General features: G+C 63.9%; 9 protein-coding genes across 9 annotated transcripts in view; 4 read left to right on the top strand and 5 right to left on the bottom strand.

The window, feature by feature from the left end:
- Window positions 1–1,220, bottom strand: part of F751_1923 (Mitogen-activated protein kinase kinase kinase dlk-1) — a gene marked incomplete at both ends in the record, with an annotated part of 6,672 nt that extends 5,452 nt beyond the window's left edge. The window contains 4 exons of the mRNA XM_011399630.1: window positions 215–324; window positions 471–555; window positions 739–921; window positions 1,059–1,220. Coding sequence (XP_011397932.1) covers window positions 215–324; window positions 471–555; window positions 739–921; window positions 1,059–1,220 — 540 coding nt within the window. The remainder of the gene's footprint in view (window positions 1–214; window positions 325–470; window positions 556–738; window positions 922–1,058) is intronic.
- A 585-nt stretch (window positions 1,221–1,805) lies between these two features.
- Window positions 1,806–7,410, top strand: F751_1921 (putative copper-transporting ATPase HMA5; the record flags this gene model as incomplete). The annotated part of the gene is made up of 9 exons (XM_011399628.1): window positions 1,806–2,243; window positions 2,325–2,495; window positions 2,666–2,810; window positions 3,070–3,929; window positions 4,121–4,255; window positions 4,518–5,440; window positions 6,412–6,435; window positions 7,018–7,129; window positions 7,399–7,410. 9 exons carry the CDS (start codon window positions 1,806–1,808, stop codon window positions 7,408–7,410), a joined length of 2,820 nt encoding a protein of 939 aa, XP_011397930.1.
- On the bottom strand, window positions 5,886–6,140 carry F751_1922 (hypothetical protein; the record flags this gene model as incomplete). The annotated part of the gene is made up of 1 exon (XM_011399629.1): window positions 5,886–6,140. The coding sequence occupies one exon, from the start codon at window positions 6,138–6,140 to the stop codon at window positions 5,886–5,888; it is 255 nt and encodes an 84-aa protein (XP_011397931.1).
- Window positions 7,411–9,615: 2,205 nt separating the features above from the next.
- On the top strand, window positions 9,616–10,284 carry F751_1919 (hypothetical protein; the record flags this gene model as incomplete). The annotated part of the gene is made up of 2 exons (XM_011399626.1): window positions 9,616–9,761; window positions 9,966–10,284. 2 exons carry the CDS (start codon window positions 9,616–9,618, stop codon window positions 10,282–10,284), a joined length of 465 nt encoding a protein of 154 aa, XP_011397928.1.
- Window positions 9,656–9,820, bottom strand: F751_1920 (hypothetical protein; the record flags this gene model as incomplete). Its single annotated transcript, XM_011399627.1, has 1 exon — window positions 9,656–9,820. One exon carries the CDS (start codon window positions 9,818–9,820, stop codon window positions 9,656–9,658), a length of 165 nt encoding a protein of 54 aa, XP_011397929.1.
- A 484-nt stretch (window positions 10,285–10,768) lies between the features above and the next one.
- F751_1918 (putative voltage-gated potassium channel subunit beta) lies at window positions 10,769–12,560 on the bottom strand (the record flags this gene model as incomplete). Its single annotated transcript, XM_011399625.1, has 6 exons — window positions 10,769–10,879; window positions 11,050–11,694; window positions 11,887–11,958; window positions 12,099–12,132; window positions 12,300–12,403; window positions 12,507–12,560. 6 exons carry the CDS (start codon window positions 12,558–12,560, stop codon window positions 10,769–10,771), a joined length of 1,020 nt encoding a protein of 339 aa, XP_011397927.1.
- Window positions 12,561–13,642: 1,082 nt separating this feature from the next.
- F751_1917 (DNA methyltransferase 1-associated protein 1) lies at window positions 13,643–16,500 on the top strand (the record flags this gene model as incomplete). The annotated part of the gene is made up of 10 exons (XM_011399624.1): window positions 13,643–13,749; window positions 13,870–13,988; window positions 14,207–14,358; window positions 14,558–14,701; window positions 14,854–14,925; window positions 15,168–15,293; window positions 15,454–15,547; window positions 15,778–15,800; window positions 15,876–16,000; window positions 16,239–16,500. 10 exons carry the CDS (start codon window positions 13,643–13,645, stop codon window positions 16,498–16,500), a joined length of 1,224 nt encoding a protein of 407 aa, XP_011397926.1.
- Window positions 16,501–17,520: 1,020 nt separating this feature from the next.
- Window positions 17,521–20,530, top strand: F751_1916 (Kanadaptin; the record flags this gene model as incomplete). Its single annotated transcript, XM_011399623.1, has 8 exons — window positions 17,521–17,651; window positions 17,789–17,924; window positions 18,466–18,586; window positions 18,826–18,953; window positions 19,087–19,214; window positions 19,456–19,556; window positions 19,712–20,159; window positions 20,401–20,530. 8 exons carry the CDS (start codon window positions 17,521–17,523, stop codon window positions 20,528–20,530), a joined length of 1,323 nt encoding a protein of 440 aa, XP_011397925.1.
- A 1,533-nt stretch (window positions 20,531–22,063) lies between these two features.
- Window positions 22,064–22,747, bottom strand: part of F751_1915 (U-box domain-containing protein 4) — a gene marked incomplete at both ends in the record, with an annotated part of 8,943 nt that continues 8,259 nt past the window's right edge. Inside the window, 3 exons of the mRNA XM_011399622.1 lie at window positions 22,064–22,186; window positions 22,382–22,483; window positions 22,676–22,742. Of these exons, the coding sequence (XP_011397924.1) occupies window positions 22,064–22,186; window positions 22,382–22,483; window positions 22,676–22,742 (292 nt within the window). The remainder of the gene's footprint in view (window positions 22,187–22,381; window positions 22,484–22,675; window positions 22,743–22,747) is intronic.

The raw sequence follows: 22,747 nt of genomic DNA, 5'->3' as shown, positions 1-22,747 counted from the left end.
AGGGAAGAATTTGAGGGGTAAGGAGGGCGTGGGCAGGGGGGATGGGCAGGGGGTCCGACATGATCTGGCGGTGTAGGCAGCGCTGGAGGGGCACAGCATGAACACTGACCGCCCCTCGAGCGGCAAGCCCTCACACAGCAATGCGGGGCAGGCCACCTCGTGCACACAGCTTGACTTGGCCCCCGGCCCCTTCCCGCGCTTTCCCCTCGCTCACGATGACGAGACTCTGGGTGGAGCAGAGCATGACGCCCCACAGCACCACCAGCTTCACGCTGGACTCCTTGCGAATGATGAACCACACGACGCGCATGAGGACCAGGGAGCCTGGTAAGGAAAGGACGGCGATCCAGGAGGAATGAGGAGAGGGAAGATGACGCCCTGCTGGGAGAAGCAGCAGCGGGTGCGGGGAGACGCTGTGCCTGCGATACAGGCCTGCCGCCCATGGCCCCCTGTCCTCCCCGGCCACTCACCTATGATCACGGCGGCTGCCATCTCCAGAGAATTCTCATATACCACCGCATCAATGAGGAACGCGCAGATGAAGAACGCGCAGATCTGGGCGGGGGGATGGACAGGATGGAAGTGTGGGCGGATGCATGGGAACGGGGGAGTATAGATGTGGTCGCGAGTTGCCTGTGCAATTGGAGTCAACCACACAGGCACTGCCAAGAACTGGGGATTATAACAAGCATTCTGCACCCGCTGCAATCTCCCCTTCACCCCCTTTTGTCCACTCACCACGGTGCCGATGCTGATATGGACGGCCTCGCCATTGTCCCCGGCACTGTAGATGGAGGCCGCATATGCAATGGTCAGCGCGGCATTCAGCACCGCAAGCACCAGCAGAGCGCGGCACGCCGTGGGTAGGGCGCGCCAGGAGTGCTGCAGGCGCTGGATGCCGCGCTGGTACCACGTATGTGCCTGCGCAGGGAGGGGTGAGGGGCATCCTGGGTCTCGTGGCAAGGCCAGGGCAGGCCAGCACACTGGGAGAAGCAGGTGTGCAGTACGGTGCAACAAACGCCGCAAGCAGGGGTTTTTCCTTTCCTTGACCCACGCACCGTTCTCTCCGGTAGCTTATCGAATGAGAATGTGGTACGCAGGACATGCGTGTCGGCATCAAATGACTCGCTGGGCGTCCTCCGGCGTGCCTCCTCCCCGGCACCGAGATTAAGCTTCACCTCGGCGCCTGCACCTCGATTCGATGGGATCGCGTCAGCCATCACTCCTCAGCGCATCTGGTAGCGGGCCGGGCGCCGCAGCATCGCCCGGGCGCGAGTCTCGCAGGCTGTGGGGTCATGAAAAAGTACAGCTAGCGCTGCGAGGCGCGCATTGTCACATACAGCTCAAAAGAATATGACGTGCCCGTTGCTGGACCATTGCACAGTTTTTTCTTCGTGCCCTCTCCCCGTCAGTGCGGCTTCAATTCATACGGAAGGACCTGCGAACCCAGAGAGGGAGTACGGTCCATAGTCCCCCTTTCTCAACGTCCGGTCCGTATGCGTCGGGTCCCGCCGAGTGGCCGTCGCGAGTCTGAGACTAGCAGCAATACCGCATACTTTGCAAGTTGGCGGATCAAAACCCAAGAGATATATCCTGTGAGTCATCTACAAAGTGGGTTGAGGGGTAATCTGCGTGGTGTCATTTGTCGGAAGTGATCTAGCCCATGGAGTATGCACGAAGGCACTTACATGACTGCACCTGTCGGCTCAGCGACCGGAAGGCGTGTATATAGTACACATAAGATGGCAAAAACCTCCCTCACGCAGTCATATGCGCCCAACCCCCTAGCAGATATCTCGCAACCCATGGCGGAGCTCCCGCGCTGGCAGCCCTCCGTGGTTCGCCTGCGGATCGAGGGCATGGCCTGTGCCGGGTGCAGCTCCAGCATAGAGTCCTGCCTGGCCGGGATCGCCGGCGTCCGCCGCACGGCTGTCTCCCTCACCCTGTCTGAGGCGCGGGTGGAGTACGATCCCGCCCTCACCAACCCCACGGCCCTCGCGGCCGCCATCGCCGACTGCGGCTTCCTGTGCAGCGTGGAGGAGGACAGCACCGCCTCCATCCCGGGGGCATCCAGCGTCAGCCTGACCGTGACGGGTATGACGTGCGCCGGGTGCGAGGCGGCGGTGCGCGCCGCCCTGGCGGCCATCCCCGGCGTCCGCGAGGCGAACGTCTCGGCCACGCTGCACCAGGCGCGCGTGACCTACGACGCCGCCCTCACCGGCCCCCGCGCCCTCATCTGCGCAGTCCGGCAGGCCGGGTTCGGGGCCGAGCTGGCCCCGCGCGAGGCCGCCTCGGCCGCCGGCGCCCGCGCCCGCGCTCGCGAGCTCCGCTTCTGGAAGCACAAGTTCCTGGCCAGCCTGATCTTTGCCCTCCCACTCTTCCTCTTCGACATGGTCCTCATGTACATCCCGGGGCCCAAGCAGGTGCTGGAGTCCAGCGTCAACGGCTTCTCCCTTGGCAGCATCATCTCCTTTGCTCTCGCCTTCCCCGTCCAGGTGGGTCCAGGAGAGGAACTGGGAGGGTGTCTGGGGACTGGAAGACAGTGAAGGAAGGGGGGCGGTCCTGCCCATGCTCGATGTGGCCTGGAGGAGACATCGTGGGGTGCAAAGGTCTGTGAATCACGCCCATCAACCCCCTCCCCATGCTCCTCGCCGGCCCCGCCCAGTTCGTCGTGGGCTGGACGTTCCACATCCGCGCGCTGCGCGCGCTGCGCCGCGGCCGCGCCAACATGGACGTCCTCGTCTCGGTGGGCACCAACGCCGCCTTTGCCTACAGCATGCTGTCGGTCGCCTACCAGAAGGCCCACCCAGGTGCTTGGTCTTGCTTTCTTCTTTTGGGGGGGGGAGCTGTCGATTTGATCTGATGCTGGGATCGGGAGGAGGTGGCTCCGAACCTTTGGCTTGGAGCCGGTGCGCCGCGGCAGCACGAGCCCCTGATGCAGAGACGCCGGGCCGCGCCGGGCCCTGCGCAGCTCTGCATTCCCAGCCATGGCCAGAACCCGCACACCCCTGTCACCACCTGCCACCATTGCACACACACACCCCCCGCTTCACACACGCATGCCTGCAGAGTACATGGGGCATGGCACCTTTTTCGAGACCTCCGCCCTGCTCATCACCTTTGTGTGCCTGGGCAAGTATCTGGAGTCTGCGGCCAAGGGCAAGACCTCCCAGGCGCTCTCCGCGCTGCTGGAGCTGGCCCCCCCCACCGCGATCCTTTGCGAAACCGACCCTGGAACCGACGCCGTGTCGAGCGAGCGCGAGGTGGACGCCGGCCTGCTGCAGCCCGGCGACCTGTTCAAGGTGCTGCCCGGCGCGCGCATCCCCGCCGACGGCGTGGTGGCGCGCGGCGCGGCCTACGCCGACGAGAGCCTGGTCACGGGCGAGCCGGTGCCCGTGCCCAAGCGCTCGGGGGCTGAAGTCATCACGGGGACCACCGCCAGCGGGGGGGTGCTGTGGGTGCGCGCGACACGCGTCGGCGCCGACTCCGCTCTGTCTCAGATCGTGCGCCTGGTGGAGGAGGCGCAGCTGTCCAAGGCCCCCGCCCAGGCGCTGGCCGACCGCATCTCCGCCTACTTTGTCCCCGGCGTCATCCTGGCCGCCCTGGTCACCTGGGCCGCCTGGTACGGCGCGGGCGTGGCCGGCGCCTACCCCGCTGACTGGCTGCCGGCGGGCACCACCCCCCTCCTCTTCTCCCTCCTCTTCGGCATTGCCGTCCTGGTCATCGCCTGCCCCTGCGCGCTGGGCCTGGCCACGCCCACCGCAGTGATGGTTGGCACGGGCGTGGCGGCGCGCCTGGGCATCCTCATCAAGTCCGCCGAGGTGCTTGGCAAGGCGGTGCACCTGAGCGACGTCGTGTTCGACAAGACAGGGACGCTGACGCAGGGGAAGCCCTGCGTGGTGGATGCGCGCTTCGAGGACGCCTGCGGCGTGAGTTCTCAGTCTGTGGGGTTGGAAACGGCTGCTCCTTGTTGGGGGGGCGGGGTGCGGAGGGCAGGACTCCCGGGTGAGGAAGGGTTTTGCTGGGCGTCTGGCGTCTGTGATCAGTGCATGTCTAGCACCTACACCCATCTACCCACACACCACACCCATCTCCCCCTCGCCCCCCTCCTCCCCAACAGTGGCCGGAGGAGAGCGTGCTCTTCCTGATTGCCTGCGCGGAGAGCGGGTCGGAGCACCCCCTGGGCAGGGCGCTGCTGAAGCACGCGGCGTTGAGGCTCGACCTGCGGCTGGAGGCGAGCCTCGAAGGACCCGAGGTCGGGGATGGCGCCGCCGGCCGCGCCGCGGCAGCACTGGCCGCTGCACGGGGCGATGAGGTGAGTGCGGCCGGGTGCAGAAGACGAGGCTGGAAGGGTGTGGGGCAAGATCAAGATCCACCGGGGCCTGCCTCCACGCTCTGGGTGTGACTGCCCACGCGCCGCACCAGGGGCTCTGCTCTGCGCAAGTCGGGTCGCGCCCCGTCTCGCAAGACCCCCACCCCCACCCTCCCACCCTCCCACCCCCCTTGCCACGCCGCAGGCGCCGGCATCGCACGACGGCACGATCCCCCAACCCTCCTCGGCCACCCCAGCCCACACGCCCATCCCCTGGCTGACCGGGATCTGGGACGCCACGCCCCTGCCCGGCCGCGGCTTCACCTGCTGGGTGAAGTGCCCAGCGAGGCGCCTGCCAGCCGCCGCCGCCGCCGCCGCCGGGACGGCGCCGCGCGAGGTGCGCGTCGTGCTGGGCAACCGCGCGCTGATGGTGGAGGAGGGCGTGGCGGTGCCCGCGGAGGTCCTGGACTGGGCCCGAGCACGCGAGGCAGGCGGCGCGACCTGCGTGCTGGCGGCGCTGGCCGGCGTGCATGCCGCTGCCTTCGCACTCGCCGACCCGCTGAAGCCCGAGGCGCGGGCCGTGGTGGCTGCGCTGCGCGCCGCCGGGCTGCGCTGCCACGTGGTCACCGGCGACAGCTGGGCCACCGCGCGCGCCACCGCGCGCGCGATCGGCATCGACGCCGTCCAGGCGCAGGCCACGCCGGTGGGCAAAGTGGCGGCCCTGCGCGCGCTGCAGGCCGCCGCGCGCCCCGGCCGCGGCGTGGCCATGATCGGCGACGGCGTGAACGACGCCGCCGCGCTGGCCGCCGCCGACGTGGGCGTGGCGGTCGGGTCGGGCGCGGCGGTGGCCATCGACGCCGCCGACGTCGTGCTTATGCGCGACGACCTGGCCGACGTGCTGGCCGCGCTGCACCTGGCGCGCGCGACGCACGCCCGCATCCGGCTCAACTACCTCTGGGCGTTGGGCTACAACGCGCTGGCCGTGCCTGTGGCTGCCGGCGCGCTGTACCCGCCCCTCCGCTTCCAGCTTCCCGCCTGGGTGGCCGGGCTGGCCATGGCCCTCTCCTCCGTCTCCGTCGTCTGCTCCTCCCTGCTCCTGCGCCGCTGCCGCCCGCCGGTCGTGCAGGGGTGCGGCGGCGAGGAGGGCCGAGCGTCGGCCGCGCCAACCCCTTGGTGGCGCTGCCAAGGCGGCCGCGGCACGCCCCGCCCGCGCCCGCGCGCCGAGGTCGGCCTGTCCAACTCCATCGCGGGTTCCCTGGGCCGGATCGGGGCGAGCTGATAGAGGCCGCCCCACTTGGTTGAGTCGATGCCAGGGCCAAGTACTGGACCGCCTCTGCGGTGCCTCCTCAATTGCTTTGCCGAGAGATAGACTCCCAGGGGAAGGCTCCAGGCACCAGGCCCGAGAGGAAGCTGGCCCCCCCTCACCGCCCTGGCATCTGCAAGTGCGGACAGCACTACCTCTACCTCCTCGACCACCAGCCTGCCACCACCCTCTCGTTTAGCCTACGTGTACAGACAAAATCATGTGGGAACAGCACAGGGGAGAGGTACCAGAGCAGGGCTCATGGGCCCGTTATTTGCCAGGGAGGGCAGCCTCACGGCAGGAGCCAATGCGACATGGAGAGAAAAGGGGGGGACAGGTCAACGGCTGCACGCTCGTGCTATGACTTGGGACAGGGTATCGGGGGGGTGACAGAGCCTGCCTGTCTGCACTGGCCCAGTGGACTACCCCGCGGGCAGCGCGTGCGTGGGGTGGGAAAAGGCGTGCGGTCAATGGGAGGCAGGCGCGCGCCGGGCTCCGTGCCCACGTGGCGATGACGTCGAACATGCGTGGGGTGTCTGCGTCGCAGCGCCTCAGGCCGCCTGCTCCAGCCCGGAGCCCTTGAACCTGGGCGCACGGGAAAGGGAGATAGATGGGGGTTGTGGATGGCGACGATGCCGTCGCCTGGGCTCTGCCCGGGCATCGGGGGAATAACAGGGCATGGTGGGGGGGGGGTCGCCATGGGAGTCCCCACCCCACCCTTGCGCGCCCTGGAATGGCCCGCCCCGATCCCAACACCTTGTGCCGCAGCTCCCTCTCCCGGCGCTCACCCATGCAGGACCGAGGAGCTGAAGACCGGGAGGTGCTCCCGCCCCTCACCCGCCGGAACAGACCAAGCCCCCTCCGCCGGCGCGGCCTCGGCCACGCGCCCCGCGGCGGCCATCGCCCGGCTCAGCGCCTCTACCTCAGAGCCCCACCCGCGGCGCTCCCCCTCCTCCCTACCGCGCTTGACGGGCGCGCCGCGGTGAGGCGGCGCCACCTGCGCCAGGGCGCGCTGCCAGGCGAGGGTGTCCAGCGAGCGCGGCGTGGCCGCCGCGCCCCGCGCCTCGCCCCGCGCCTCGCCCGCCAGCAGCGTGGTCAGCGCCGCCACCAGCTGGCGCAGGAGGTGCGGCGAGGCGGCCAACAGGCCGGCCAGCACCTGGCAGCCCGGGTCGCGGCGCAGGCTCAGCTTGAGCAGCGCATGCACGGTGGAGCGCGTGGCCGCCTCGCCCGGCGCCGGCGACGCGGCAGCCCGGTCTGCGCCGAGGGCCGGCGCCGCCTGCGCTTGCGCCTGCGCGGCGGGCGCAGGCGGCGTGGGCGAGCGCAGGGGGGTTGGGGGCAGGGAGGGCCGGGCGCGCGCGCGGGCGCGCGCGCCGCCCACCGTGGGCGGGGCCTGCGCGCACAGCACGCTGAGCAGGACCTCCAGGGCGCTGCCGGGGGAGTGGGGATCACTGGTCAGCGCGGGGGCGGGGGAGGTGGGCGTGTCCCGCAGGCTGTCCGACTCGGTGCTGGAAGCCGTGGCCACAGACTCCTCCATCTGTGGGATGGGAGGGGGTGGGAGGCAGGGATTTACTTGAGACTCTCGCAATCGTGACTCGAGGGGCACTAAGATTGGGGCAAGGGCCCAGGTGGTCCAAGGGGCAGGCAGCTTCGAAGGGGCATCTGGGGCCAGGGGGCCCCCGCTTCCGAGTGCCACATGCACAGGCCGGGGAGGAGGGTGGCGGGGAGCACAATAGGACCGAACAGCCACCCCCCCCAAAACCATTCACTGACTCCTTACCTGCAGGGCAGCGTCTGAGAGCCGGGCCAGGGAATGCAGGTCGCGAGGGTCCGGTTCGTCCCGGGGGCCCCTCCGCCTGCTGGCTCTCACGGGCGCCTTCTCCCGAGCCTGTGACGCGTGCAAGGGGGCGAGAAAGTGTGCTGAGCGAATGGTCATGGCAGTGGCGGAGTGGGGGGGAAGCCGTGAGGTGGTTTCCCGGGAAACCGACGCGGACCACCGCCCGGGCGGGCAGACAAGCCTACCGTCAGCAGGGGCCGTCTTCTCTCTGCATGAGGAGTTGAAGGTGAAACATGAGGAGCCACAGAGCCTGCCAACGCAATGCGAGAGGATTCGCACCGGCTCCAAAGTCCCGACCGCAGCCTCGAGGGCACCGCGTCACACCACTCACCATGCTTCCGCGTAGGCTGTTCCCGAGCATTGAGTGAGCCAGACATGTTCTCACGTGCATTAGAAGGCGTGGTGCGCCAGCGTCCCCTCATAGAGAGAAACTGTCAGGGTTATACCGGGCGTCCCGAGTATGAAGCCGGCAAGTATGGGGGGTCGAACCGAACGTAATCAGGGTCAGGGGGCGGATCACATACTATGACGGTACATGAGTCAAATGGTATATTTGCATTGGCAGGGCCAGGACAGAACCGGCTTTTTGCGACCTTCCGGAGCAGATATCTGGCTCGGAGCGGGGCGGGTGAATGCCCCGGTTTCATGGACTGTCCGATCGTGTGAGCGCCCATGTGGCGACCCGGGGCGACCCCTCGTGCGGAAAAACAGTGTGACGCTTTTCCCGTACCCAAGCGAGTCTTGTGTGAATAGTTTGGCAGCATATACAAGTGCATGGGTGATTTGCATACTGACTTTCGCATGTGGACCCAAGCTCAGGCAAAGATTCCTCGGGTGCTACGGTCTGGCTGCCACAAACTAACGCCGTCATAACCGCGCACAGAGCGACGACCAAAAGACGGACATTGTGATATTAGAAGCCTCTGGTTGTTTCCATCGCGATTTGGTCGCCGTGAAACATGGTAAGACACCTCGTACGCCGTGCGTGTCCCCCTCTCTCGGACGGGCAAATTACAGAAAGTCCAGAGGGTGGGGTTATACTCCCTTACATCAGGACTCTCACTCTTCAAAAGACTTATTACAGCATTATATCAAGCTTCACAACCCCTGAATCTCACCCGGGGGATTAACACGCAGATGTGGCTCAGGAGCAGGAATCCACGATGGCCAGAATTCCGAACCGCCCGTAATGTCCGAAGATAACGATTCAGATTTCATGACACTGTACTGGAATCGCAACACTCCATACTTTGATATGCCAGCAAGTCTTCCTGATAGGGTGCACTGGTCTTCAAGCACCAGCACGCTGCCTTCATTAAGGACCTACAAAAACAAGAGCGGAATGCGGCGGAGATGACGTGGCCGTTTGCTTCTGGGCGGGAAAGCGATCGAGCTGGGCCCATGTTTGTAGTGAGGGTCAAACGATGCACCACACTTGGCGCAGATTCTGATGGTCGAGATCCAGTGACAGCATTCGTCTTTCAGATGATCAATTGCAAGCGTCGGGAGGACATCTGATGCATGGATTGAAGGAGCGTGTGCCTGTGGTCAGGCTGCCATGCGAATCATGCCGCCAACCGCGAGGATGCCGGCCCGGCGAGGCAACACTATTACATGCAACCTTCAGGATGGTCAATCGCCGCAAGTCTCCGTGCGTCACGCCAAGATAGCCGACATCCCTGCAGCAGCGCGCCTGTTTGCACAGGCATGTGGCTGGTGTGAAAGGCGTGCATGCCTGTTGCCCTTCGCCTGCAACAGGCACGCAGTCAGGCAGCCGTGCACTACCGTCAATAAACATCTGACCACGCTGGATCCCCTCAATCCTCGACGATGTATCATTGCGATCATGTTTGAGCCCTGGAAGGGTCGCCCAGCTACCCACCCTCTCATGCCAAGCAGGTGTTTGAGGACGATGACAGTCGGACCCCTTTCCTGCCTCAGCGCCGCGTCGGTCCTGGCGAGTGGGAGGCCCACCTCCGGAATGCCTTCTCCGAGAAGCTGGTGGCTGCCAGGACGGAACGCCAGCTGACCTCTCGATTCGGGGCCAGCCATGCCGCCCTCCAAGAGCATGCAGTTGCCCGAGGTCGACCGTGCCCCACATCGACGCCGGCCCTCAGCGCGCGTCAGCGCCAGCGCCTGCGACGTGCGCGCCACTACTCCTGCCTCATGGCCGAAGAGCGGGCTGGTGGGGATCTGGTGGGTGCCGTCACCCTGCACCTGGCCTGGCCGGATGCGGTGCTACCCGCCCCCCTTCCCCCCCTGCGCCAGCTCCGGGCCTGCATCTGCAACCTGGCCGTAGCGCCCCGGTCAAGGTGGGCACGGAGTGTCTGACAGTGGGGGCTGCGGCATGCGATGGCATCACATGATGCATGCAGGTGAGGGCATGCCACCGGCCGAGGATCCACTCACAGTCATCGCCCTGAGGGAGGGGGGAATGTTCCTCCGCGCGATGAGCCACATGATGCAGCAGGGCCTGCTCTTCTCAAAAACCACCCTGGCTCCAATGCTCCTCCCAGGAGGCGAGGCGTGGCGAGGCTGCTCCTCCAGCGCTGCGAGGAGGCTGCGAGGTGGTGGGGTCAGGACTCGGTCTGGCTGCAGGCCGACCCGTGGAACGAGGCGGCGCTGGACCTGTACCACACTTCCGGGTACGCCACTGTCGAGGACGTGCCCTGGCATCGCCCCTTCCGGGTGGTCATGAGGAAGGAACTGCCTGGGAGGCGGGCCGCTGGACCTGGCGAGCCCGACCTCCTGCCTGGCAATGGAGCGGGGGTGTTCATCTGGAAGGCGGGTGCGGCCAGGGCCAGGGCCCCTGGCAATCTGGAGTCTGAAACCTAGGCGCGACGTAACAGCTAACTAGGTACGCTCACCATCGTGATGGCATGAGTCAGTCTTGTTTCCTTGTGGAACTCTCGGACACATCGCCACTGTAGAGCATGGCTGGCTTCTAGCAGAGTCTGTTTGCCAGCTTTACACCTGTGCCAGGATCTCTATACACTCCACCCCAGGGTGTCATGCACTGCAGGCACTTTGCCGCTTGTATGCATGCGATCACAATTTGCCCCGTACAATCACTCCAGATCGATCAGCGCTGCCTGTGTATTGTTTTAGGACCATGGTAGGTCCTGTACTCCTCCTCCCTTTTGAGGGTCTTCAGCCTTGTACAAAGGTGTGGTCAACACCCATCCCACGCATGTGGCCCTCCTGCCCAGGACATAGCAGCACTCCCGTACTTCACTGTTACACCTCACCAGACCGTATCACACACAGGCACAGGGCAGTGTCAGCCACGAAGGGTCACACAAGAAAAGGCACCAGCAGCCTACCAGCCGCGGGGTTGCCAGGCCAGGTCCCCCACGATGTCGTCGATCTCCTTCTTCACGTCGTCCGTGATTTTGTCGATGAAGTTCAGGGCCTTCAGGTTGTCCTCGAGCTGCGACGCGCCAAGAGGCGGCAGAGTGAGTTCCCAGCTATGGGGTGGATGCGCAGCATGTTGCAAGCATCCAGCACACTTGGGACAGCCATGTGCACCACACTGCACCAATCCTCCTGTGATCAACACCCCCCGCCCCCTTTCCCCTTTCTCCCCCCAACCCCCCTCACCTGCGACCGCTTGGAGGAGCCGGTGATGACGGTCGAGACACGGGGGTTGGCTGCGCACCACGCCAGCGCCAGTTGCGCGGGCGTGGCCCCCATCCGCTCGGCGATGGGCTTCAGCTTGTCCACGGCGTCGATCTGGGCGCGCTTGCCCTCCATGATGCCCTTCCTCAGCCAGGCGAACTTCTCCACCGACAGGCGGCTGCCCTCGGGCACGTTCCCGCCTGAGTACTTGCCGGTGAGGATGCCGGAGGCCAGCGGGCTCCACACCGTCAGCCCCAGCCCGTGCTTCTCGTACACCGGCGCGAAGTCGCGCTCCACCTTGTGGCGCTGGAAGATGTTGTACTCCGGCTGCTCCACCGCGGGTCCCACCAGGCCCAGCCGGTCCGCCACCTCCCAGGCCTCCAGCAGCTGGGCCCCAGTCCACTCCGAGGTGCCCCAGTAGAAGGCCCAGCCCCGGTCCAGCACGTGGTTGAAGGCGCGGACCACCTCCTCCATGGGCACCGAGGGGTCGGGACGGTGGGCCAACAGCAGGTCCACGTACTCCAGCTGCAGGCGCGCCAGCGAGGCCTGCACGCCCTCCACGATGTGCTTGCGGGACAGGCCCTTGGCGTTGATGGTCATGTCGGGAAGCTGGGACCCAAAGTACACCTAGGTGGTTCATTTGATTATTTTATTTTTGGGGGAGGGAAGGGGGGGGGGGGGGGGGGGTGTAAACAGTGTGTGAGAGGGCGGTACAAACATGCCCAGGTAAATCCAGGAGGACGAGAGAGGCAGTGCGGGGCTGTTCCAGGAACGAGACAATGCATGCAGGGGCGGCAGCCCTCACCACCATGGGAATACCTTGGTGGCGACCACGATGTCCTCACGCTTCCAGCCCAATTCTTTGAACGCCTTGCCCATCAAGATCTCGGCCTGGGGGAGGGGGATGCAATCCGGGTGAGGCGCTGCCCGCTGCGCACCTTCAAGCGGCATGGCAGGCTGTGCACCAATGCACCTGATGATTCAATGCATGCATGCATGCAGTAACACCCCGCCTCACGCCGGTCTCGCACCTTTCCAGAGGAGTAGTTCTCGGCATTGTCAAAGCTGGGGGTGGTTAGTGGGAGTGGGCGGGCATGGGACATCGTAGACAGTCATAATAGAGCTATAGATGATGAAACATGTAGGCATCTCCGCCCCATTTCGGGTAAGCGATTGTCACTGGCACGTCACCATCGGACAGCCCGCCCACCGGACCGGCCACCCCCACTCACTAGTTGATGCCCGCATCGTATGCCGTCTTGAGCAGCTCCTTGGCCTCCTCGAGGCCCAGCTGGTCGCCAAAAGAAACCCAGGCTCCGTAGCTCAGAGCGGAAACCTGTTAAGATCGTGAGGAACCCACCCTGAGCTCCACACGCGATCCCTGTCGACCGGAGTGGACCTGAGCACCGGCAGCCCTCACAAAACCCAAGGACATATACCTTGAGTCCAGTCTTTCCCAGCTGCTTGTACACCATCTTTGGGGTCTCGGACATTGTGCTTGGGTTGGGGACTGCACGGGTTTCGAAGACGAAGTCTGAGTTTGGCGAATCACTGCTAGAACCCTGCGCTCTATATATTGCTTTTTTGTATAAGATTTCGCGCTTTTGCTCTTAAATAAAAGAATGCGGTGGTGTTTGGTCCATATGCGCCGCGGGGCATTGCATCGCAGGGCGGACCCGGGCCGAACCTATGGTGAAGTGGGGCGGATCGACGAAATAGACCTGAAGCAGTCCTGGTACAAGGTATCCGACAGCCCTCTTGTTTGGAAGTTCCTGCAATATACAGAGTGGTGAGGAAGTCCTCATCTGGTATATGAAGAGCCACTCTTGGGGGTGAGCTGATCTTCCGGTATGCTGAGTAGATCATTGGCAAGGATAGCCATATTTGTATTATCGCCTTTCATAGTGTGTGCTGGGGGTAATTGGAGGCGTTCACTGCTTGTGAGAACTGCATCCTCAGCATTACAGCTTCTATCTGCGCACAACACGGCATCATGTCGTGAATGATTGAAGTGGCATAGTGATGCCCCGTCAGGTGCTGCAGTTTCGATCTGCAGATCTTTTCCAAGCCCAGATTGGCTAAACATACCAAAACTCTTGAGTCTCCATGCAGTGGGCGGGAGGTACACATTCGTAAGTCTGACTGGATTCAGTGTGTCTCTCTCTGGGGCGTATCTTAGAAGGACCGGTCAGTCTCTACGGAACGGGTATGTTATGTTGCAGGTCCCATCCACACTCTTGAACGGATTCTCATTTCAACCATCCCTAGTTTATAGAGAGGTGCTGTGGAGTAGCGGCTTGCTTATCTCATTGGCATAAGACAGTTGCATATCTGATTGATGGTCAACCTTGGTTGGGATTGTAGTATAAGGCGCGAACGCTGTCGTGGCCCGAAATGCTTACGGGACCTTTACTTCAGACACGCCGAATGCGGGGGATATCCTCCAGAAGAATGTTCTTAAGCTGCAGCAGACGTTGAGCGGGTGTTCGAGCGGAAGGAGAGCAGTGCTCGATTTGCCAGCGATAGGAGGGGGGAGGGAGCCCACGGCCGAAGCACTGCCGTTGGCACGCGGGCCATGGATGTCAAAGATATCCTCGGAGTGTCGCGCTCCGCCAGTGCCGTGGCGGAGCGGGTGGAGAAGGTCAAGGAAAAGAAGCTTGTCAAGCCCAAGGGGATGAGCAGGTGAGCACCCGAGCTGGCTCGTGTCGTGGCGCTTTCGTCGACGATGGCCAGGAGGGCAGGGTAGGGAGCAGGCGATACCCACAACGATCACCCAATACTCCTTCACCTGGACATCTGCAGGGAGGCGTTTGCACTGCTCAGCGCCTCCCACCCGCTGCACCCCTCCCACCTGGCGGGCGACCTGCGCAAAGAGGCAGCTTTAAAAGCGACAAGGGAGAAGACCAAGAGGTCGAGTCGAGGTATGTTAGGGCGAAGGGAGAGGCATGATGAAATGAGGAAGTGAGCAATGCGAGAGCCCGCATGCCTTTCAGGCCTAAACTTTTGGCACTCTGTTGAATGCTCTTGCACGAGGGGTGGAGCAAGTCGACAGCGAGGCACCCTTGGAGTGGCAGATTGCCCTGTTTTTGCAACGGAACTCCCCTCGAATACAGACATATTTCGCCTCACTCCTCCACAGGGCGGGCCGTCTTCCAGTGGCGGCCGTTCGCCAACCCTGGCCGGGCAGACGGTCTCCAGCTCAAGCACTGGGTGAAGTGCTTTCAGGATGCTGCAGGCAAAGTCGCCCCTGCGGACCCTGGTGAATACAGCTTCGCCAAGTACAACAAAAAGGTGGGCCTGGGCGGAGTGGCACACTGTTAGGTTTGGCTGGGGAATGGATGCGCCATCAACTGCAAGATTGATGCCACTGTCTCGGCGCCTTCCATTTAGACATTGCGGTCTGAAAATGCAGCACTGATGCAGACACACGTTGCACCTGCTCCTGTCTTTTCTCCCCTCCAACGCCACCACTGCTCATTGGCATCGCCAGGTGGTAGTGCTGCGGTACGACGATGAGGAGTGGACCTCCCTGATCACGAAGCAGGAGGGTTGGAGCCGGGAGGAGACAGACCACCTGCTGGACGTCGTCCAGGCGCTGGATCTTCGCTGGCTGGTCATAGCCGACCGCTATGAGGTGTGCGGAGCGGGGGAAGAGGGCGGTGGGTGCAGGGCTGGGCGCTGCTGGGTGCTGGAGAGGCCTTTCCATCAGACTGGTCACTCCTTGTAGGCAAGCGAGCAGGAGTGGATGATCCCTTGCACAAGTGAACCTCCTTCCCCCTCTCGCAGTTTGAGGGCGGCGCGCGACGATCCATGGAGGACCTGAAGGAGCGGTACTACGCGGTCCAGCGGGATTTGCTGGTGCGGCGCGCTTTCCTCTTGACATGCTGGGACCTGGAGATGCTGCCTGCATGCTCTGGAAGCCTGCCTGTCTTCCATGCAGTTGCTTGCAACAATCTGCTTGCGCGCTGTCCTCCTGAAGCAGGATCCTGCTGCTGCTCCCCTGCCATGTGACGGGATGTGGGCTCAGTGGGTGCCTATGGCTTTGAGACAGCCTTGCCAGCCGATCTGAAACCCCTTCTATACCTGTCTCCCTTGTGCAGGTCGGGAGGGCGGGCGGTCCCGAGCCCGTGGCCCACGAGCCCCTGGTGCGGCACCCTTATAATCGCCAGCACGAACAGGAAAGGAAGAAGGGGCTTGAGCTCCTTCTGGACCGCACGAAGGAGCAGGTGTGGATGTGGGTTGGAGATCAACCGGGCCAAGGCACACCTGCTCTCGGCGTGTGCCCCAAGTTATGGCCCGCCTCACACAGACACATGGCTCGGCCATTCCTGCTTCGTCGCTGCCTCAGTGCTCGCATGCCCTCAGCTTCCCCCCTCCCCTGCACAGGAGGAGGCCGAGTCCCGGGTGCTTGCGGAGGCCGCCGCTATAGAAAGCGCGCGCAAGGAGGAGGAGGCGGCCCGGAGGGCCTCTGCAGAGCATGGTGCGTGTCTGGGCGGTGGGGGGTCCTGGCACTATGGTGACGAAGGGAGTGTTCAGAGGGTGGGGGATTGCTCTGCAGGTCGCACTGCCAAAAGCCTCCCCCCCTCCAGTCACCGCGAGCGTCGATCTGTTCCTCACTTGCCGATGCTGGCCTGTGGTCTGCTTGCCGACTGCTCGCCTCCCGCCATGCCCGGCACCCCTTCACCCATGCCCTCCTCCGCAACTCTTCAGGCGGCAGCCCTGGGCCCGGCGGCGTTCCCCAGGAGGCAGCAAGCACGGCGGCGGCCGCCGGCCCCGGCCCCGTGTCCGCCTTCTCCAACGAGCCGGAGTTGGGCGTGCCGCCGGTCTTCGATGAATCCGGCAAGCCCGCCGTGCCCCCCAAGCGCGCCATCGTGCGCGGCGCCTTCTGCCGAGAGCTGGCAGAGGGCGTCGCCGCCCGCCTGCAGCCCGCCAAGTGAGGAGAAGGAGGAGGGCTGTGCAGTGGTGCAGGGCCCGTACATGCTGCGACCCCCGGCATGACTCGGCACCTTGCCCTCATGGGGTGATCTTCACGATGACCTTGCCTCGGCTGTGTCAGGCGTGGGGGGTCGTTGAGTGCGCGTCACGCACCACAGCGACCTTCCCGCTCGCAGTCTCTACATGCTTTAGCCCCACGAGGTGACACTCTCACCCCCTCTCCTGGTCGCGTACAGGGTGCAGAAGGCGCTGGAGGGGAGCATGGCGGAGCTCAAGGTCACGGAGTTCCCGCGGGCGCCCACGCGGGCGGCCTGCGGGGCCTACATCTCGCTGCAGGCGGAGGTGCTGGCGCTGCTGGAGCTGAAGCGCCAGCTGGCGACCAACCAGGCGCTGGCGGCTGGGAACAAACGCCCTGCGGCCAGGATGGAGGGCGGGGATGACGGCACGCCACGCTCCGACAAGCGCCAGCGAGTCGCCCGGAAGTTTGCCGACGACTGACCGGCCCTGCCACGTACATGCTAATCGATGCTGTTGGGGATGGTGACAAGGGGAAGAGGCAGGGCAAGAAAGGGCTCCGGGTTGGAGACCTTCGATCCCAGGTAATGTTTGGGATGGGTGAGCTCATTACTCGAGGTCGGTAAGGGGAGCACACCCGACAGCTGGCTTTCGGAGGTGCTTCGCGCCCTGGACGGCATCCGGCTCGCACGGGGCTGCGACATGGAGCACTGATGCTGCCATTCAAAAATTGTTCATCATTCACCAGCAAATAAAATGCCCTGCAGCATTTAGAGCCGACCGTGACAGGCGCCAGCATCCCAAAGGTCCATGATCAATTCTGCGCCACAGTGGCACCCAAAGAGACAAATCTTCGTGCCTGCATCCTTGACTGTCCATTTACAAGGTGCAGCGGCATGTTTCTGTGTCTTCTAGCAGCCAGATCGTAACGACAAACTTGGTTGGATGGCTGACGAAGCCGCTCAAAACCCGTCGGGTGGGACCCCTCAGTCCCGGGCCAAAACCCTGCCGCCTCGTTTCAGCGAGGATGCCGGGCCGGCGCCGGCACCTGCCCCTAGTACACGTACTGAATTGATTGCAGCATCTGCCGCCGCCCTCCAGGCAGCCAGGCATTCCACTCCAGGGCAGAAGGAGAGGCTGATGGAGGAAGCAGCCAGCAAGGTGGGTCATGCTGTGGTATCGCAGACTGCTGCATCGCCAGGTGCCTATGGCCAGTGCAAGCTTGGAGGGAGGGGCACAATTCAATACTTAGTCTTCCGCACTCAGGTGTTGCATGGCCTCCAAGAAAGGAAAGCCGCGGCGCAGGCCCGCCCGGGCGAAGCCCCACCTGCAGCAGAGTACACCCCGCCACAGTGGTCTGGGCCACCTCCACCGTGAGTCCTTGCTTGCAATATCACCCCTTTTATTGCAGTGGGTGGTTGTCGCAGGCCATTGCCTTGTAGCTCATACACGCCTCAACCATCCATGACGTAATGGCCTCTGCCCTATGCATCAAGCAGAGGCATGGAGTATGGGATGGAGGTCATGCGTGGCGGGGCCCTGCTGACTCAGCTGGACCTGAAGGACAAGGCATACTACACCTTTGGGCGCACGCCAAACAACGACATCACCTTGGAACATCCCACCTCCTCTCGGTGCGGGTGCAGTGGGTAACTTGCCGGGGTTGATGCTACTTCCTGGCAAGTCTCTTGGCATGTGTCGCCTAGCGAGTGCGGACGTCGGCAGTGCACCGCTGTTGTCCGTCACTCCTTGGCCCCCAAACCCTATGCAGGTTGCATGCTGTGCTGCAATACCGTGGGTCAGATGGCGCAGCCTTCATGTATGACCCGGGCAGCACGCATGGGACATTCATAAACAAAGTCCGCTTGGAGAACAAGAAGCATGCACCTCTGAGGTACGACCTGCCGGTAGGGTGGAGAGGCATTGGGCAATCCTATTGCACATGCTATGTCCCTTTTCCACAATGCACAGATGTCATGGACAGTGCCCTTGACACCCTGGATGAAATGTGAAAGACTGATTCCTTCTTGCGCCATATATGTGGAATGCTGGATCCCCTGTCGAGGAGCTGGGACGCAAATGATGCTATCTTCCCTCCATTTCCAGGGTGGGTGACATAGTCCGCTTTGGGCAGAGCAGCCGGCTGTACCTGTTCACAGGTCCAGCGGAGCTGCTGCCGGAGGAAGGTCCCTCCCGAGACCAGCGCATGCAACTCAAAGCGCTCGAGGCACGTATATGGCTCGCACAGAGAACTGAGCGCCAGCGGCTGATCAAATTTTTGAAATCTGTGACTGTGCCAACTGGCATGTCAGTGGACAGCAGCACAGTGCCCGTGACTTGTATGAAGCTCAATTTCCGTTGGGTGTGGCTGGCCCTCGTTTTACGGACCACACATTTCTGTTGCTGCACTGGTGGAGCCAAAGCCTCACATGTGCCCCTCTTCTGCAGGCAATGGCGGCCCGGAAGGAACGAGAGGCTGCCATTGCCAAGGCTCAGATGGAGAGTGCGATTGGTGGAGGAGCGAGCTGGGGGTTCTCAGAGGATGCCGTGGAAGATACGGAAAACCTAGGTGAGGATGGACGGCCAAGGAGGAAATTCAGGGACTCTCCCGCTTTTCACAGAGTGCTGATATGCCGAGCTTTGCCTACAACACCTGTGCTTCCCAGCTCAATGTCACACGCTTGGATGCACTCGAGGTGGGGTGCTTCACCTGTTTATACACGGTGTGGGCATGAGCCCTTCCACTCAGCGTCATGCTGTGGCAAATTCAAAGGTCACTTCTTCCCCCTGTGCTACACTGCTCTCCAGAGGCATTGGACTGGAGAGCACACGCGGCCAACCGAGGCCTGTCCGATAAGCAGCAGAAGCTGGCGACCAAGATCCGTAAGCTGGAGCTGCGGTGTGCCACTCTGCAGACTGAGAGCGAGAGGATCAAGGTGACTGAAAGGGACTGGTCTTCTCTCGGAGTGGACCCTTGCGTCAATCATTTGCCCTGAAGGTGAAGAAACATGGCTCCTTGCCACTCGCAATCTCCTGGCACCCACTCTGTATCATGATCCATGTCGGCAGGCAAAGCAGGGGTCCATGGAAGAGCTGTCGGCAGGTCAGGCAACCACGCTGCTTCGGAATGAGCAGGAGGTCGACAGGGCAACGGCTGAGATGGAGGAGATGGAGGAGACTCTCCTTGAGTCACTGCGGTGGGTGGGATGCTTGACGATATCCTGCTGCAGAGACAGGGCGAGCTGCGGGCCTTGGAGGTTATACTTCTGCTGCAAGTTGTGTGTGAGGTTCATGACTTGCTCGGTTGCAATCATACTGCATGGAACATCAGAACCATGCCCTGCACGTGCTCCTGTGCTCGTGCAGTGGCACCCGCTGCAGCCCAAGGCTTGGATGTGGGTCTCGCCATACCCTGCAATCCCCCTCCTCCACTCGCAGGGACTCGATAAGGAGCAAGGCGGCTGCAGCTGCAGGAGGCGGCGAGGCAGCGCAGAAGAAGCGACGGCGGCGGGACCCTGACGATGACGATGACGACCAGGGTGGGTTGGATCCACTGCGGGTTCCCTGTGCTGGTGATCACCCTTGCCAATGTATTTCAGACGCAGAGGTGCGAGTCTCGATATGTCTTGACGCTGACGCTGACCTGTCTGGGCCTCAATGCATCTGTCTCAGCCCACCGCTACCCTTCATGCAGAGTGGTCGGGGAAAGAGGACGGCTTCATGTATGATCGAACGCAGGGCACCCGCAAGTCTCGGGCCAAGGCTGCCCGCGGCGCCCGCTCCGGACCCCAGGCTGCGGACGCGGCCCTGGACGCCGCCTCGCTGCTGGCACGCAAGGCGCTGCTGGAGCAGGAAAGGACGGCGCTGCAGGAGCGGCTGGACCTGGCGCGGCGAGACGAGGCGAGCCGGGCCGCAGGCGGGGCGGGGGTTGTTGCGACCAGCGAGGCGCTGCCTGAGTCCGCGGAGGCTGCCCCGGCGAGCGGGTCCAGTGAAGCAGTAGTGGACAGCCTGGATGCCTTCATGACGGAGGTAGGCAGCCGACTGGAAAGCGAGAAGGTGGAGGTGCTGACGCGGCAGCTGGCTGAGGTCGAGGAGCAGCTAGACCAGACGCAGAAGCTCATCCACATTGCCGATCCCGAAGGGTGAGGTGGCGGCCGGGTCCGTAATGGATGTGAAAGGAGCGGCTTGACTCGATGACATGGGCCCTGGACCTGCAAGGCAATGGCTGTTTGAGGACAGAAGATTCAAGGCACCCAACAGCCTTGCTGGCATGGCCACCCTGAGGGGCACAAATGCCTGCATTACTCGACTGTCTGAAGTCAAAGTTTGCTGCAGATGCCGTCCCGCCAGGCTGCATCAATCCCTCCCTACACACACACATAGGTACTTTGCCTCGGGGTCTGTAGCAGCCCAATCAGCAATTGCAAAGGCCACCCAGCGACTGCTGGACGAGGAAGCGCAGCAGAAGGAGCGGGAGCAGTCCAAGGTGGTGGATCCACAGAATTGCTCGTGACATCCAGGGGGCATGATCGAGCTGACGGAATGCTTGCTGAGGCGGGCCGCACAATCTGAGGCCAGAGACCCGGCTGATGGGGGCTTTGGGCGCGTCTGCAGGTTCCCATGTGCCACTCTCGGCCCGTGCATTTTCCGTGCAGGAGGCACAGCAAGCGGCACCACTGCCCCCGGGAGCGAAGGAGGGTGGGGTCGACCCTGGAGCTGCTCCGAATGCCCAGCCTCCTGCGGCTCTGGCCGTCCAGGACCCAGCTCCCACTCCCCCCTCATCGTCCATCCACTCGCTGGCGGGCACGGAGGAGGGACCGCGGGGCGGCCTGGAGCTGAGGAAGGGCCCAGCACACACTGCTTCCAGCGCCTGTGCAGCCGCGATGGGCAGGGCGGCCCAGGAGGTGAGACCGTCCGGACAGGGCCCCACCCTCACCATTACCCCCTACCCCCCCTCCTCCTTTGAGGCTCGGCGTGCCGGCATCGCAGCACACCTGGCCAGCCTGGCGGACTCCAAGCGGGAGAAGTCGCTGAGGGAGGGCGTGGAGGCGGCGAAGCCCGAGGGCGCGGCCGCCCGGCTCGCTGCCGACCTGGATGCCTTGCGCGCCGCCCGCCGGCGCACCGCCGGCGACGCAGGGGATGAGGAAGCTGAGTGGAAGCCGCCGTCCGGCCAAGTCGGCGACGGCAGGGTCGCGCTGAATGACACTCTGGGGTACTGAAAGATGTTCTCTGGTTTGACGGCGAGTGTGAGGACGACGGCGGGGGCTGATGTATCACTTCCTTGCTTCCTGGGTTGCCTTCATGCAGTGCCTCCATCCCTGGTACCAATGGCCCCCAGTCCTGTGCACCCTCTTTGAACAGCTGCCAATGCGCTGGGTGGCAAGCCTGCTGCAACACTTTACAGCTCTTGATGATGAGTAGCTGTTTGCCATCACCTCAAAGGGTTTAGCGGGAAGAAGCCATGGGATTGGCCTGGATCCTTGCGTCGGGCCACATGACAACTGAAACAGGAGCGGACACTCAAAACGCACTTGCAGTCTTCTTGAGATGGGCTTGCCCAAGGGAGGGCGTGTGAATGCCCATGCACGAGCAACGATTGAGACGGGGCAGGTGTGCGTACGGGACTGCACTCCTGGCTGCAATGGTATACACGCGAGTCACACCGCTCTGTTTGATCACGAGCTCATGAGTATGGGGGAGCGCAGGGGCAGTAGGGCCAGCCTCGCTTGGGTTTGGGGAGGAGGAGGGGCGCAGCCTTGTGCAGGCTGAGGGTCATGTGAACGCCCTGTGTGTGAGTGGCCGACCAAAACGGCACATGCTTGTCCGGAAAAGGAGCATGGGAATGTGTGAGTGGATGATGGTCTTGTGAGGAGAGGCTTGGGGTGTAATGGGGATTCTGAAGGTTCCAAGGAGGGTACTCGGACGTCCATCGCAAACGCTGCCTCCTCCCTCCTGCTGACGACCGGCCCGGCAGGCTCGGGCCCCACTGACTCGCACGTGAGCATCCGCGTCTGGCTGCGGAGCAGCGACGCAGATCCATCCATCATCAGAGGACCTCGGTGGCCGCCAGGCTTGCGAGCAGGCCGCCGTCGCTGACGCGCGAGGCGGCCGGCCCCACGCCGCCCTCCTCGCCGCCCTCCTCGGTCGGCCCCGCGCCGTCGCCGTTGGCCTCGATGGCGCGCAGCGCGTTGAGCGCGGCCAACGCCACGGCGCGTGGCGCGGCGCCGCGCACGGCCAGCGCCTCCAGGCTGGTGACGGCGTCGCAGGCGCGGAGCGTCGCCACGCCGCGCGGCCCCAGCGCGGCCAGCTCGCCGAGGCAGGCGGCGGCCGCCTCCTTGGCCTCCTCCCCGCCGATGAGCAGGACCTGGACCAGGCAGGGCGCGCCGTCGGCGTTCAGCACCGCCAGCCGCCCCGCCTCGCAGTCGAAGCAGAGGTCCCAGAGCGCCAGCGCCGCCGCGGCGCGCAGCTCGTCCAGGGGCGAGCGGACGAGGGCGACGAGCACGCGCGGCGCGCGCGACGAGGCCACCGCGGCGCGCACCGCGCCGCCGCAGCAGGCCAGGTCGGAGAGCGTGGCCGCCGCGGCGCGCGCGGTGGCGGGCAGCCCGTGCGCCGCGGTCTCGGCCAGCAGCGCGGCGGCGCGGGGCGCGGCGGCCTCCACCGCCTCCGCCTCGTCCTCGCAGGCCAACGCGCCCAGCGCAGCCGCCGCTGCCGCCTGCGTCGCCTGGCTGCA

Source organism: Auxenochlorella protothecoides, assembly GCF_000733215.1.
Source record: "Auxenochlorella protothecoides strain 0710 unplaced genomic scaffold scaffold18, whole genome shotgun sequence".
Taxonomy (NCBI): domain Eukaryota; kingdom Viridiplantae; phylum Chlorophyta; class Trebouxiophyceae; order Chlorellales; family Chlorellaceae; genus Auxenochlorella; species Auxenochlorella protothecoides.
Note: the sequence above shows the minus strand (reverse complement) of the source record. Positions and strands in the feature narration are given on the sequence as shown.